Source organism: Rhinolophus ferrumequinum (assembly GCF_004115265.2).
Source record: "Rhinolophus ferrumequinum isolate MPI-CBG mRhiFer1 chromosome 15 unlocalized genomic scaffold, mRhiFer1_v1.p scaffold_54_arrow_ctg1_1, whole genome shotgun sequence".
NCBI lineage: Eukaryota > Metazoa > Chordata > Mammalia > Chiroptera > Rhinolophidae > Rhinolophus > Rhinolophus ferrumequinum.
Window position 1 is genome coordinate 3,048,129 of NW_022680357.1, and position 15,964 is coordinate 3,064,092.

At 61.9% G+C, this 15,964-nt stretch overlaps 1 protein-coding gene across 3 annotated transcripts in view; it reads left to right on the forward strand.

Annotated features, from left to right (window-relative positions):
• Positions 1 to 15,964, forward strand: part of CACNA1H (calcium voltage-gated channel subunit alpha1 H) — a 64,305-nt gene that overhangs the window by 26,209 nt on the left and 22,132 nt on the right. For all 3 annotated transcript variants that reach the window (XM_033101812.1, XM_033101811.1, XM_033101813.1), the window contains 4 exons: positions 12,613 to 12,724; positions 12,829 to 12,962; positions 13,418 to 13,515; positions 15,574 to 15,733. In XM_033101812.1, coding sequence (XP_032957703.1) covers positions 12,613 to 12,724; positions 12,829 to 12,962; positions 13,418 to 13,515; positions 15,574 to 15,733 — 504 coding nt within the window. The remainder of the gene's footprint in view (positions 1 to 12,612; positions 12,725 to 12,828; positions 12,963 to 13,417; positions 13,516 to 15,573; positions 15,734 to 15,964) is intronic.

Consider the following 15,964-nt stretch of genomic DNA (forward strand, 5'->3'; position numbering starts at 1 on the left):
GGCCCCACAGGCCTGTCCCCATGGGCGGGAGGTCATCTTCCCTGGGGGCCCCTCTTGGCTCTGTGCCCCCAGCCCACTCCTTTCCCTTCCAGGGTCCGGGTGGGATGTGCAGAGCCCCCCAGGGAGTCTGAGATGGGCAGAGGTGTGGTTGGGAACGAGACCTCACCTGGCAAGGTCAGCCCCCGCCTGAGCTTTCCTTTCCCAGGTCCTGTCCTAGGAGAGGTTCCGAGCCCTCAGCCCCGCTCCCAGTGGGAACTGAGCCAAAGCTGTGACACGGAGATGTGTCAGGGGAGGCTGGAAATACGGGAGAGAAACAGGGCTGGGGGCTGGCTCCACTCTCAGGCTGGAACATTCCGGGGGGGGGGGCCCTAAGGCACTTGTGCACACCAAGTGCCTGAAGAGGTTTCCGTGAAGCTCTGTGGGCTGTAGAGCCAGACTTTGCAGGCACAGTGACCCGAGGTAGAGGGGGGGGCACGTTGCCACTCAATTATACTTTGAAAAAAATCCCAAATCAAGGTTTTTATTAAGAGCTAAGCAGAGACACTAGCACTCTCCCTCATTTGCGTCGTTTTTAAAGGTGTGCACAGTGAGAGGGAGCTGTGGGCATAAGCTGGGCTCCACGGTGTCTGAGTGTTTCCTTTCGTCCTGGGCGTGGGGGTGGGGGTCTTCCTTCCTGAGAAAAACCGGCCTCCGGCTCCTCTTCTCAAGGTTGGTGCCTCGAAGGTGCACACCTGAGTGTGTCTGCGAGATGGTGTGTGTGGTGTAGGGGCTGAGCCTGTGCATACGCACAAATGGCCCTGCTCAGATGCGTGTGTGTGGGGCGTGTAAGGCGTGCAGGAACAGGCAGTGCACATACCCACCCAGATGCCGGTCTCTAGTGCCCTGGGCACATGGGTGCCCTGGGCACACACTCGCTCTGTTGCCAGGGCCTGGCTGCCGTGTGCTGCGCCCCTGCTGCCACTGGGTCCTACCTGGCTGGAGTCAAGGGGCCCGCCCACCTCATCTCCCCCCTCCTGTGGCAGATGGGCACGGACACCACCACCAGCCTGAGGACAGTGCCCTGCCCAGATTAGCTCAGTAATTACACAGGCAGGGAGGGGCGGCCTTTGTCATGAACTGCTCAGAATATCATGGCAGTTTCCACCCCGTATCCAGGTGCTGGACTCTGCTGGGCAGGAGGCAGGCTTCAGCCCCCAGGGCCAGCCCCAGGCGGTGTGAGGAACTGGAGACCCAGGGCCTGGCCTCCCAGGGGTCCAGCAGTACCCCTCTGTTCTGTGGGCCTGGACCCCCAGTGCCCAGGGGTCTAGGGAGGGGGTTCATAGTAAGCCAGGGTCAGAGCTGGTTTCCCCGGGAGCCTCTGGGCACAGGGAAAAGCTCTCAGAACACACATGTGGGCTGTTCTGGAAGCAGTCATTCACTGGTAGGGTGATGAGCTGGGTGCTTCCATGGGAAGTGGGCTGGCTGCCCCTCAGCTTCCCAGGGGAGGTGCTCTCCCAGGGGCTCCCCAGCCTTTCCCCTCCCCCGAACTCCCCCCACGTGACCCTGAGCCGCCAGGGAGAACAAACAGCTCCATGTTTGGCCAGCTGTCTCCCCATCCTGGCCAGCCCAGCTGAGAGAGCGTGAGTCACGCAGGCCCAGGCCACAGTGGGGATGGTGGGGACAGGCTAAGGGGGAAGGAGGGCTCCCTGCTGCAAGGGCCCAGCCAGAGGGAAAGCTCGGAGGAAGTTGGGGCTCAGAGCAGATGGAACAGCCTGGGCAGGGGTCCAGGAGAACCTGCAGGTGGGGACCCCCAGTCTCAGTTCTCGTGGTCGCTCCCGCCCCAGACCCCACCCAGCTCCCCCCACCCCTGTGACCATGGGCAGGCCATGGCCCCGTGAGGGAGCAGAGAGGGAAGGGGTACTGCTGCGCCACACAGTGTCGGGGCATCTTAGAGCAGGCCGGCCTGTGGTTCTGAGGGGGGCTGGCAGTCATCTGTCCCCACAGGTACAGATGAAGGGCTGCCCTTCAGAGACCGGGGACTTCCCTGTGCAGTGTGTGTGTGTGTGTGCGCGCGTGTGTGTGCGCGTGTGTGTGCGCGTGTGTGCGTGTGTGTGCATGTGTGCGCGTGTGTGTGCGTGTGTGCGCGCGTGTGTGCGTGTGTGCGCGTGTGTGCGTGTGCGTGCGTGTGTGTGCGCGTGTGTGCGTGCGTGTGTGCGTGTGTGCACGTGTGCGTGTGTGTGCGCGTGTGTGCGTGCGCGTGTGCGTGCGTGTGCGCGTGTGTACGCGTGTGTGTGCGCGTGTGTGTGTGCGTGTGTGTGTGCGTGTGTGCGCGTGTGCGTGTGTGTGCGCGTGCGTGTGTGTGTCTAGAGCTTTTAGTGACTCCCTCCTCCACCCCCCCTTAGGGCGTTTAATTTCTAACTTCAAATAACCTGCCCTGCAGCCCCACCAGCTGACACCCCCTTTCTCTAGTCTCTGCACACCCCCACTCCATTCCTTCCCAAACACTAAGGGAACCCTCTGAATGCCACCCCCTCCCTCAATTAAAACCCGGGGGGGTGGGGGTGGCTTCCCGCAGGGCGGGTGGGCTGGGAAGCTGAGCCTGGGGATCCCCTGCCTGTGAGCTCCCTCAGTGAGGAGTGATGCGGGGCGGGCAGGCTGGGGGATCCCCCTACCAGAGCCCCTCCCCCGCCCTCAGAACCGGTGCCAGGTCCTCCTCTGGAGTCGGCAGCTCGTCGTCATGGCAACAGCCTCAGGAAAGGAGAGAAACTTCCTTCAGTAGTGGCCGCCTCCCCGCCCCTCGGAGGCCCTCCTGGGAGACCTGGCTGAGTGCCTGTCTGGGCACCGGGCTTGGAGCCGCGCTCAGGCCCTGCTCCGGGAGCTCCTTGGGCACCGTCTGCTCTCTAAAGCTGTTGGATGGGCTTTGTCACCTCCCTCACAAGGCGTCGGCTCCCTGGGGACATGACAGGTCTTGGGTGGCACAGTGGGCTGGGGTTCCAGGTAGCCGGCTTTGTTCTGAGCCCTCAGGGGGAAGATGCCTGCCTCCCCCCCAGGTCCCCAAGTCAGGGCCCCTCCACGTTAGGGGGGGTTGATGTGCCCATCTGGAGGCAGAGGTGCCCTCCCACGGCCCTGAGGCAGTGGCCTGACCCCCACAGCCCCCCAGGAGGCAGTCGGGTTGCATCTGAGGGCTGTAGCCAAAGAGATGTCTGTGTCAGCTTGGGTGGCTCCTTCCAGTCCCAGGGGGGTCTCAGTGGACCTGGCACAGCTGTAGTGGGGTCTCCTCCGCCATCTGGGACCCCCTATTTTCGCCCGGCTAGTCTTCAGCTGTGCTGGCACCCATCTCGGGTCCTGCGAGGGGGCAGCTGAGGCTGTGGGTCAGTCCCGGAGCAGGGGTCAGATCATCTGAGCCACCATGGGGGGCAGGCGTGTGTCCGTGTGTGTACACGTGTGTGGCAGACGACCCCTTGCCTGCTCTGTCCCACTGCCCAGAGGTCCCCAAATCTGCAGGTGAACATCCTGCCCCGGACTGGGCCCTGTCAACACAGTTTGAGCCTCAATTAACTGAGTGCTCGTGGAATAATTGTCCCCAGCCACGGGGGAAGGCCCATCTAACCTGGGGGGCTGTGCTTGTGCTACAGGGGGGGCCAGCTCCCCCAGGCTGGGGCACAAGTATTAAGGCCACAGGGATCTCTTCCTGGACCCATTGGTGGCAAGACGGAGGTTGGCAGTGGGGAATGGGCCCAGGGTGTAGGCAGGGTCCACGTTCTCTGCCCAAAGGGGGCTTTCAGTGCTTCAGGGATGGGAACTCCCCCCCGCCCCAGGCTGCCACGCAGGTGGGGCCCTGGTTCAGTCCCTGAGACCAGGAGCAGACACACCCCTGCCTGAGACTGGTCATGACTGAGTCCTGAAGGCTTTGGGCATCACTTGTAGAGGGGACGTGCAGGAGCGTGGGGCTGAAGCTCAGGAGCTGCTGGGACTGGGGCGGGGTGGGGGGCACATTGCAGGGCGTGGCCTGGCTCCGGCGTCAGGAGTTAACTGGGCTGACAATCCAGGGTGGATGCCGGGTGGCACGGTCTCAGCACCCTGCCTGCAGCTGAGGCTTCGCCTTTGAAGGTGCAAAGGGCCTGGCTCTTCCCTGCTTGGTGGGAGCTAGCCGCAGCCCCAGCTGCTCACCGCACCCCTGAGCCCCTCACCCTGCCCGGTGGCCGTTGAGCTCTGGGAGGCATCACTGGATGCCCTGTCCCCCGGCCCTGCCCTCCCAGGTATCTGGCCCTGCAGGTAGGAGGCAGATTTCAAACAGCATCACCCAAGCAAGGCTGGTTGGCGAGAGGCCACCAGGAGGACGCTGGGATGCTGGGGGCCCCCAAACCGTGCTGGGGAGCACATCACCCAGGACATGGCATGCACCTGAGTTGGGGGGCCCCTGTGCCCCATGGGGAGGCCACATGGCAGAGGAGCCAGGACGAGGCCCCACCCTGCCACTCAGGTGCTGGGTCTCTGAGTCTCTGTCCTAACTGCTTTGTGTGACAATAATAGGCACTTCAGCAAGACAAGAGTTGTTGAAAAACCTCAAATACACGGATTGTGGTGATAACGGGGGCGAAATTCATATACCATACAATTAGCCATTTTAAAGTAAATAGATCAGTGGCATTTGGTACATGGACCATGTTGTGCCATCTACTTCTGTCACCGCAAAGAGAATCCCATCCCACGGCCCCAGGCAACCACTGGTCCACTCTCTCTCTGGATTTGCCTGTCTGGACCTTTTGTATCGTGGAATCGTACAGTACTCCTCCTTTGCCTCTGGCTTATTTCACTGAGCGTCATGTTTTCAAGGTTTATCCATGTAGCCTGTGTCAGCGCGTCACTCTTCACTCCATTTTATAGCGGAGTGATACTCCATTGAACGATGGACCACATTTTATATATCCGTTTGTGCGTTAGTGAGCACGTGGGTTGTTTCTACCTTTTGGCCACAGTGAATTACGCTGCTGTGAGCATGTGTGCACGTGTGTTGGTTAGCGCACCTGTTTTCAGTTCCTTTGGGTGTGTACCTAGGGGTGGCATGGCTGGGTCCCATGTGAACCCTCGGTTTAACAGCTGCCCTCTCCCGCTGGGCTTGGACAGGCCCCCAGGTGGGAGCAGCACTGGGACCGTGTCCAGGGGTCCTACCAGGAGCCATTTGAGTTCCATGTGGAACTGGCTGTCCAGGGAGGGCCCTGCTGCCCAGCTCAGCCGTTACCTGCCTTCTTGGGTGCTCCCTGGCAGTGCTCCGAAAAGCCCACATGGGGTCCATGGGTGGGTGCATAGGTGCGGAAGGCGGAAGCCGTCACAAGGCCAGTCCTGGTAGGTCTGGGGTATGCTCCGCCCACCCTCCTGCAGGTCCCTGTTTGGGGAGACCCCCCTTGTCAGTGGTGTTTGTCTCAGCTCCCTGTTCGGATGCCTGACCAAGGGAGGAGGCTGGTTTGAGTCTGTTGCTGTGGCAGCTTGGAAGCTGCAGGTCACCAGCCGGGGCGCAGAGCAGAAGACCGTGGGTGACCCCCACCTCACAAGCTAGGAGCTAAGTGTGTCTGCTCTGGGTAGGCAGGGCGTGCCCTTGAGCTGGGGGAGCCCAGGAGGCAGGGGACCGTTCCCCCGCCTCACTTAAGCCGCCAGCTGCACAGACCACATAGCCCGGCATCCTGGTCCCTCACTTTGGTAACTGCGCAAGCCACGAAAGACTACACTGTGCGGAAACCTAGACAGTAGAGGTGGGGGCAGCGAAAATGGACTCTCAGTTTCTCCTGCATGCATTCTGCCCCCCTCCCTGGGCCCCCATCTCCCCACCTCCCTAAAGGGAGCCTTGGTTCTCCCCATGAGGGGTTCTTCCAGAAGTTTTCTTGTGCACACGTACGTCAACACACGTCCTAGGGAGGCATCCTGTGCTACGGCTTTTTCATCAGTGGGGTTACCTGTTCTCCCGCTGCTGACATTTCCCACGCCGCCCTTCCATGATGTGTTTCTGTGCTGAGACGAGCAGGATTGCTGCCTCCTTTTTAGCGAGCTTGTGGCACTATGTGGCCACACACTGGGCAGGAGAGACGTTCTGATGTATTTAGTCTTACAAAATAATAAACGGTGCTGCCTGGCTCACTGGCCCTGACTGCAGATGCCATCTCTGCACCCTGACCGGACGGACTTCAGGTGGCTGGTTCCCGGTGCTGTGGCGGTTCTCTGGAACGGTACTCAGTGGATGTAAGGGAGGGGGCAGGTGGGTTGGGAATCAGGAAGGCTGTGCCGCTTTTGTGAGAGGTGGGCAAGTTCTCAGGGTGTCTCCACTGACGGATGCCCCCGATCCCCGGGTCTGTGGCCAGCTCGGCTTCGTGTGGGGTACTTTGTCGGGCCCTGGAGCTGCCATTCTGTGTCTGGCCAGCTTGATCCTGTCATCTGGGTGGGGTGAGTCCATGTCCCCTCTCCCGTGGCCCAGGGTCGTGTACTGCAGAATGGGCTTTCTCCCATGAAGACACATGCTTTTCTCCTGGAGCAAACTGGAAAAGCAAGGTTGAGTGCTCATGAGAATGAAGGTGGAGTGGGGGTATGGGAGCAAGCGTGGGCGTGCAGGCTGAGGGTGAGGGCAGGCCTGGTGTGCAGAGCGGCAGGGAAGGGCTGACCCAGAGCCCCCTCCCCCAGCTCAGGGAGGCGTTTGCCCACCATGGGGTCTGTGCCAGAGCAGGGAGCGTTGCGCCTCGCTGACTGGCTGCCTGTGTGCCTGGCAGCCGATGTGCATGAGTGGAGACTCTGTCCACCCTTTTGAGCTCCTTTTCCCTGCCTGCTCATTGGGCCACTTGTCCCCACCACATGGGAAGACCCGAGACTGTGAGTCTGGGCAGGGTTGGGGGCCAGTCTCTGATTGCGCGGGCCCACGCATCGTTGCTGCCCTCCGGTGCTCACCAGCCCCCCGAGGCCCTCCCTGTCTGCAGTGGGTCGAGATGGCCTGGAGCCGCCTCTCTGCTCTGTGTGTCCTGGGCCAGGAGGCTCTGGCAGTGCAGTGACGAAGGGTGGGTGGGACGCTGCCATGGGTACAGGACAGATAGCAGGGAGTGGAGGAGGCTGCAGTGCTCCCAGCAGGAGCCAGCATGGCCTGGCCGGGATGTCCTGAGAGGCGGGCTCTGGGCCACCCCACCCTGGGCTTCCCTCCTTCCTGGCGCGTGCCACACCATCCGCAGGGGCCGAGGGAGCTCACATCAAGCTGTCGTAGATTTGGCCTAATGGAGCTTAGCTGGCTGAGCAGATTGCTCTGGGGCGGGGGTGGGGGGGGCGGCAGGCAGCTTAGGGTGGGCTCGGGCAGCTGGTGCCTTCTCCTCCGTGCCCCACAGTGTCTGCATGATCTCATGACAGCCTGGCAGGGAGCTCGTCTGTGGGATTGGGGCCTTGTACCCACACAGCCCATGTGGAGACCACTCTTACCATGGGGGGGCAGCAGGCATGTCTAGGGACGCCCACCCTGCGGCCCTTGTGTCACCATGTTCCCCATTGGTCTGCAGCTCTGGGACCCGGAACTGTGTCTCCGTGAGGGACACCCAGCTCACCTGTGTGTCTTACTGGTAAAAGCATCTCCTGTCCTGACCTTCATTCTGCAGACAGAGCCAGCCTGCTGCCCGCTGTTCTCAGTGTGAGAAAAACGCCACCTGCCCTCCCTTCGTGTGTCCAGGGCGGCATTTGTTAGGATGGGGGCTTGGACCCTGCTGGACACTATAGAAGGGAATCTGGGTGAATCCCTCAGCGCCTCTCATCTCCATCCTACAACCGGGCAGTGTGAGGAACGGCTGGCTCTGGGCCCCGGGCACGCCGAGCCAGCAGGCCTGGCTGGCAGAGGGGACCTGCCTGTTAACAATGAGGTTTTGACTCGGCGGCCAGGGCCACATGTTGGGCCCTGCCCTGTACCCTGCAGGCCTCCCTGGGGCCCTCTGCCCTATCCAGGACCCTGGAGGCCACCGTCACTGGTGAGAGCCCGTGTCATGGTGGGTCACGGTCCTCCACTGACACGGCTGCTAGTGAGGGGCTGACAGCCCCTAATGTGTATACTGAGTGGCCTTGAACCCCGTCTTTTTACTTCCATACTCACTCCCAGCAGCCCCAAACTTTACCCCCACTTCCAGGCTATTTCCACCAGATGATAGGCCTGTGGGCCCCCGACAAGACAGGCTGGCCCCGGGTCTCCTGTGCCTGCCTTGGTGGGGTGGCGGCGGCATCTTCAAAGTGGCCTTTGCTGCTTAACCAGCTGGGAGTCTGGGAATGAGAAAGTGATGGTCGGAGTGGTTTCTGTGAAAGCCTAGGTCAGGTTGGGCAATGGATCCCCAGGCTGCTGGGGGCGTGCTCCCCCCCAGCCAGCACTGAGCGAACCCGGCACTGGGCCACTTCAGCACCACGGACAGAGGTCACCTGCACCGCCACCTGGGCACCAACCTCCTCCTGGCAGAGGGGGGTCTGGCACTGGCGGCTCTGTTTGGGGTGCATTGGAACCGTGGTCTGAGATGGAGCACTTCCCCTGGAGAGAGTTACAGCAGGCCCCTCCGTGCCAAGCTGCATATCGGGGTCCCGTTAGGCCGGGGGAGGTCCTGGTAGTTTTCCTCACCTTTGTTTGAAAAGGGGAGAATGAGCGAGGGGCTGGGCCCAGGGTGGTCAAGGAATGTGGGTCCGGGGGCTCAGTGCCGTTCTTGCGGCCTCCAGGCTGGGGCAGAGCCTGCTTGGCTTCCGGGTCCTGTGGGGGAGACGGACCTGTGGGCTCAGGTCCACAGCCCCTCTGCGGCCAGGCCCCAGGCAGCTCCAGGACCCCCTCCCCATCTTGGCCCAGCCACCGCCTCCTGACCACACGTCAGCCTGGCTTTCTTGGACCCCCAGTGGAAATGGATTCTCATTTGTAAAACTCGGTTCAAAACCTAAATGATTTTTAATTAAAACCCAGAAAAATCCAATCTGTGTAATTAAGCCTCCAGAAGTCACTGGGCTTCACGCAGGGAGTGACCAGTTGGCACTGCCTGTCCTCAGCTGTCCACCAAGGTGTGACCAGGGGATGGCTGCGATGTCGGGAGGGGTGGGGGGCTGACTGAGCCCTCTCCCTCCCTAGGCAGGACCCGTGCGCCCTGGGGGCCGTTCCCCGGACAGGATGGGCAGGGTGGTTCCATGGTGCATGAACACACGTGTACCTTCACCCAGATCAAGGCAAGGTCGCAGGGCCCAGGTGCAGAACCCCAGGACCTCGTCCTTCCTAGGCATGTTTGGGGTGATCGGGGGAGAGGAGAAGAGGTGTATCGTAAGGATAGTAACCCCAGGAGGGCAAGTACTCACAGGGACGGACAGAGAACTTTCTGGGTGCTGGGGCCATGCTGACTCTGATAGTATTGGCACTTCTCAGGTCAGCCTGTGCTCATGGCCTCTCCTCTGGGCCCTGGGTCACTGGAGCCAGGGCTGGTTGTGCTGCACCCCCAGATTGTGCCTGAAGGGGGCTGGGCTGGCAGGGTCAGGAGGAAGCCAAGGATAGTGCATGGGCTTTGCTTGGCAGAGGTTTGGGAAGGTGTAGACCCAGGAGCCCCAAGCTGGGCTGTCTTTTCAAAGTTGCTGGGGGCCCGAGGTCCTCAGCTCTGCCTGACATCAGCTTCAGGGTCCGGGACAGGTCCCTGCAAGAATCCCCCAGCTCAGGAGACGCCCGTACCTGCTCCTTCCATCCTTGCCAGCTCCCACGTGTGGGCTCAGCATCCCGTGTCAGCCTGGGCCCCTCAGGCGAGTTAGCCAAGCCCCCTGTGGGGACAGAGCCAGGAGTGCAGTTTCCAGGCTCTTGGCCTCACGTGGAAAGGTGCTCACTCGGGTAGTAAATGGCCATCAACTGTGATTGCATGGCCATTAGCTGTGGCTAGTTGGCCGTCAGCTGTAACCAGTGAGCCATTGGCCACTAATATAACTGCCGTGGCTACGCTAGCAGCAGTGGAGTGTGGATTGTGGATTGCAGAGAGGTGTGGATTGCAGTTCGCATGGCGGATTGCAGTTAGCAAGTGAGGTGGGTTGGCAGAGAAGTGGACGGCAGGTTGCGGATCGTGTGGCTCCTGCTTCCTGTGTCTCCAACCCAGCCTCCAGCGAGAGTATAGTGGTCTGACTCCCCTACCTATGGCTCCGTGGGTGTTCCTTTTTGGCCTCACCATGTCCTGTGTTCTTATGTGGGGAATGGAACCAGAGACCCCGCATGACACCCCGCACGACACCCCCATTCTGTGTGGTGGAGCCATACAGCACCGGCCTCATGGGCCCCTCAAGCTTCGAGGTGTGCAGCAGGTACGACGGGGGTATTCGGTGCAGCTTTTGGCCCCAGCTCTCTCCTCTCCTCCTACCCCCCCCACAGAGACAGACACACAGCAGGCAGGGCCCTGCAGCACCCCATTGCGGGTCAGCCCTGCAGGCCCTGACCGTGGGGGGGTCATCCCACCAGTCTCCTCAGCCAGTTCCCGAGCGGATGCCCGCGGGGCCTGGGGGGTCAGGCCTGCGGCGCTGCCTTAGCAGGATGCTGATTTCTGTTTTTCCACAGCCAAATCACAGCAAAGGCACTTGTTATTGCTGAACCTATTAAGTGTAATTATGGCACTCTCAGTGGGAACGTGTAATTACATCGGTGGCTCTGTGCCACGCTGCACGCGGCACCGTGGGCCAGGGGCTGCCAACATCAATTATTGGCCCCCGCCCCCCAGCCCAGGAGGCGGGGGGCAGAGGGGCCGAGGTTGGCTGCTGGGGTTCCACAAAGGAGGGGTACGCAGGGCGCAGCCTCCTCCTGCCCGTCATTGCCACGCCCGTCCACTGGGAAATATAGAAGTCCCGAGCTTGCCCAGGCCTCATCCTCTCCCTGACCCCGTCACTGCACAGCCTCTGCTGGTTTGTCACAGCCACACTTGGGTTCAGAGCCCCTCACAGGGAGGGCCGCACGGACCCCTGGCCCCAGTTCCCCCACATGGCCAGGGACAGGGTGGGCGCTCAGGTCCACTTTTGGAGCACAGCCACCTGCCGAGCAGGGGCCCTGCTGCCTTGGTCTCCTCCTTGATCCATGAAACGCCCCACCAATGGAGACACGGGGAGCGGGAACAGAAGGGCACAGATCCCAAAGTCACGCAGCCAGGATGTGCTGCCGCTAAGATGTTCCCATCCCTGTCACCCCAGCTTGGCCCCCACAGCACCAGGTAGGGTGCGGGCCGCAGGGCCCTGGTCCCGGATTTCCCAGAGCTGTTTGCTTTTTCCCAGGTTCCCCCCCCCCCCCACCAGACCAGCTCCACCATGGGCTGGGGGCCATCGCTGGCTCTAGCTCAGGCAGGTCAGGCCGGCAACCACACAGAAAGCACGCCCTGGGGTGGGAATGGTTCCAGGTGGGAGGATATCCTGACCTAGGGTTGGCATGTGGGGTACATGGAATTCCCCCAAAGCCTCGGGGCCGTTCCATCCCTGAGGGATACCTGCCTCTGTCCACAGGGTTCGGGTGAAGCTGCAGCCCCGGAGCTAAGGACCCCCACCCCCACCCCTGTACACAGCCCAGCCCCCATCCAGGCAGCCCTGGGCCCCTGCCTGGCCGTGCTGGCCTGCCCTTCATACCAACCGGCCCACCACAGGGCTCTGATTTCCTGATGAACCAACTGGTACTGGGACGGGCGTGCACACTTTCCCGGAGGCGGCCAGAGTGGGTCACAGTCTGCATGAAACTATGGTGCCACCTGGTGGCCACTCCTAGAACAGGCGGGAGTTCTCACTGAGGTCCCAAGTGGCTCTTGTCCCCAGGGCCAGTGACCCCGCAGGGTGACAGGCGCCTGTGCTGGATACACACAGTAGGTGGGATGCAGCCCTTGTTACTGCTGGTGCTGCTGCTGCTGACCCAGCAGCCAGAGGCCGCAGCCCAGGCTGGTCGCCCTCCTGCCAGCAGGAAAACACGCCTGGACCTGGTCCTTCACGGGCAGACAGCGTTCCCTCCCAGGACTGGCCGGTGGGGGCTGGCGTGCATAGGGGGTGTCCTCCCTCACTTGTCCTTTTCCGTGTCCTGTCCCCCTTCATCCAAGTGTGTAGTAGGGCTGCAGGTTCTCCGGGTCCAATCACTGAGCTGACCTCACTGCGGTAGTTGGGGCGTCCTCCGTTTGCTGGAGCCACATGGGGGGTCAGGGCAAGGCTACAGGGAGGGAGCTCTCGGATACCCCGCACGGTCTGTGGGTGTCTCCGGCACTTACTGGATTCCAGGCTGGGTAGCACTCGGGATCTCGACGCTCATCCATACTTGCGACCTTGGTTTAGGGCACTGGAGAAAGGAGAAGCCTGGTGGAGGGGCAGCAGGTGGCCTCCAGCCTCCATCCAGTGTCCCGCTCTATGCCTCAGACTCCCCTCTGTACGTGGGTTGGCAGCAGTGACCGAGGCCAGCATGAGGGGTGTGCTGGCACTGCCCACAATGGCCGGTGGCAGCCTTCTGTCCCCTAACACCAAGCTAGATGGGGCGGGTGCAGAGGTGTGGAGGAATTGGCACTCGGGCAGCTGCGGTGGGCATTGCGGGTGGGTCTTGGCGTCCAGCTCCCCTTGTGCCCCCCCGTGGTCATCTCCCAGCCTCCGGCATCAAGCCTTAACGCAGCTGCCCGCCCCCACGTGGTTCGAGCACGTCAGCATGCTGGTCATCATGCTCAACTGTGTCACCCTGGGCATGTTCCGGCCGTGTGAGGACGTCGAGTGCCGCTCCGAGCGCTGCAGCATCCTGGAGGTGGGGGCCTGGGCGCGTGGGGGACTGGGCTGGCCACTTGCCATGAATGGCCCTTAGGGATACCTGCTCCCGAGTATCCCACTCTCAGGCCCGCTTCCCACCAGGCCTTCGACGACTTCATCTTCGCTTTCTTCGCGGCGGAGATGGTCATCAAGATGGTTGCCCTGGGGCTGTTCGGGCAGAAGTGCTACCTGGGTGACACGTGGAACAGGCTGGACTTCTTCATCGTCATGGCGGGGTACAGCTCCATGCCACCTCCAGACCAGCTCTGCAACAGCCAGGCCTGGCCTGGGGGCGCCAGCACCCAGAGTGGCCCCTTGCCTGAGCAACCCTGGCCGGGAGCCACCCCCTCAGAGCCACCCCATGGGTGGCCCTGGGTCCCCAAGGAAAAGGGATGGGGCAGGTGCACGCTGGCGGGATCCAGGTGCCACCTGGTCTGGGAGGTGGCTGGGGTTGGGAAGCCAGTATGGTCTCTGCTGGGGGCAGACACTTGTCCTGGGGTTCCCTGTACCAGCAGCAGGGGTGACGGAATGGACACGGGGTGTCAGGGAGAGCAAGGAACACCCAGCGGTGACCCAGGGTCATGCTCGTCCTGCCTCAGGGTCCAGCCTGGCTGGGTGCACGCTTGGGGAGCAGCCCTCCAGCGTGCGGTCACCTGCCCAGCACTGAGCCTCCCTCCTGCCCCTCCCCCAGCATGATGGAGTACTCCCTGGACGGGCACAATGTGAGCCTCTCAGCCATCCGGACCGTACGTGTGCTGCGGCCGCTCCGTGCCATCAACCGGGTGCCCAGTAAGTGGCCACCCCATCTCACCCTGGCCTGGGGCTGGCCTGCTAGCCCTGCTAACAGCTCTCAAGGGCCCACTGGGGCACAGGACCAGGAGGGCACAGTGCCCATATAGCTTCTGGTCCGGGCACTGGGGGATGAGGGGCTGTGGACCCTGAGCATTTGCCACTTCTTTCCTGGGAAGGACAGAGCAGCTCTGGACCACGTTGGGATGTGATGGGCCGGCAGGCAGGGGCGGGGGGGGTCTGGCTCCCCACAGCACTGCTGAGTGACAGGGCCACTCTGAACCTCAGACTTCTCGTCTGTACAGCACTTGGGGTGATCACAGGTGAGTGTGCGTGGTGGTGGGGGTGCCGCACAGGCCCTGATGGCTTCATCGTGTGGCCCATCCCCATGATTCTGATGGTCTAGCTCTTCCAGAGACTCCGGTCTTTCAAGGACGCATGCAGAAGCTTCTGGGAAGTTGCATGGCTGGTCATTGGGAAGGTGGCCTGTCCTCACACTGCCTACCTGGGGGAATGCTTTGGGATTTTCCTGTCTTCAGAGTGTTCAATGCTGTGGCTGAATTTGGGGGCAGTGCCCATGTGGCTAAGGTGTGTGTGGTGGGGGTGGGGGCGCCTGCATGCCCTGTGTACACAGCCTTTCTGGATGCCTGGCCTGGGTCCTGGTGGCCTCAGAACCCAAGCCTGGGTTGTTAGGACTTGTCCTGCAGCACCCCTGAGAAGTCACACCTAGGGCGGGTGCTCCTTTTCCTTGGGGTCATCACCTCCACCAAAGGGGTCAGGGTTGTGCTGTGGGGGACCCCTGGGCCTTCCACCTGCCCACCTGGCACCTGGCTCTACTCGGGGGGGTCAGACAGCGCTTAGATGCTGTGTGACCCCGGGCAAGTTACTACATCTCTCTGGGCCTGTGTCCTCACTTGTAAGGGCAGGGCCCTAGTGGTACCCGCCCCGGCCCCCACCCCAAGGATGGCTGTGAGTATAAAGTGAGGTGATATGTGTGGGTCTCGGCTCTTCTGCTCACCTGGGCCTACCTTTCAGAGCAGTGAAGTGACAGCACAGCCCTCTTCTGCAGATGTTCCCTTTTCAACTAAATGGCATCAGTGGCCAGAATTGCTGCCAGCAGTCTGGCTTCCTTTGGGGATACCTCCTGTCCCAAACCGGGTGCCTCCCCCAGACAGGACTGTATGTTGTTCATAATGAGCCCCAAGTGGTCACGTTCAGGGTTGTGTCTGTCTGTGGCTGCCTGCGGTCCACACTGACCAATCACCTCTGATCTCTGAACCAGTTGTTACCTAGCCAGGGAGGTGCCCACTTCCTCTCTCTGTCCTTGATGAGTCTTCCCCTCTGCTGTTTCTGAAACCTCAGCCCCTTCTGGCTGTGATTCACCCCCGGTGACACCAGGGGCGCATTCTGCCATCTGCCACCCCCAGGGTGCTGCCCCTCCCTGGCCCACTGGCTCAGGGCTCTGTCTGCAGCCTCAGTCCTGCCCTTGCTCGTTTCGGGAAGCGTATCTTATTGTCACTGTGGTTTGGGAGTGGGCAGACCCAGGCGAGTGTGCGGCACGTGGGACTCTGCTGGGCACTCCTTGGGTTAATTTGCATTCATGTAGCACAGAGCACTGACTAATGGGCTTGAAAACTGCCTCTCGAAAAGGCACCGCCTGCCTGAGGGTCCATGTCGCTTGTCCCCCCCTACACCCCCGTGACCATAGCCCAATCTCTGCTGGGAGTCCCCAAGGCTGCTGCTCCCATGATGGTGCTGGGGCCGCTGGACTCCCAGCCGGTCCCCTCAGGGGCCTGGATAGGGCTTGGTTCTGGCCATCATGCAAAAGGAGCAGGGTCGCGCCTGCCCTGTGACGCTCCCAGCTGACAGTCTTGTTCCGGGCCTGGCCCAGAGGCGTCATTGTCCCCCAGGGCCTGCTGGACATGTAGGGGCCAGCTGCACATTCCTTGCAGAGCTGCCCTACCCGTTTGTGAACTGCAGGAGGCCTCACAGGAGGGGCTGGGGGCCCAGGGGGTGCCCCAGGAGGTCCCTGTGCTGACACCTCCCTCCTACTGGCAGGCATGCGTATTCTGGTCACACTGCTTCTGGACACCCTGCCCATGCTGGGGAACGTGCTCCTGCTCTGCTTCTTCGTCTTCTTCATCTTCGGCATCGTGGGCGTCCAGCTGTGGGCCGGCCTGCTGCGCAACCGCTGCTTCGTGGACAGCACCTTTGTCAGGTGCAAGGCCCCACCCACTTGCCCTGCCCCCAACAGGTTCTTCTGTCCTGCACACAGGCGCCTCCCCTCCAGCTCTGCCCCCTGTGATAGGCTCCTCCGCGCTAGGCCCCTCCCCAGCTGGCTCCTCCCCTCCAGCTCTGCCCCCCGATAGGCTCCTCTGCGCTAGGCCCCTCCCCAGCAGGTCCCTCCCTTCTAGCCCCACCACCAGGGGCTGCCCTGAACTACCTCTAG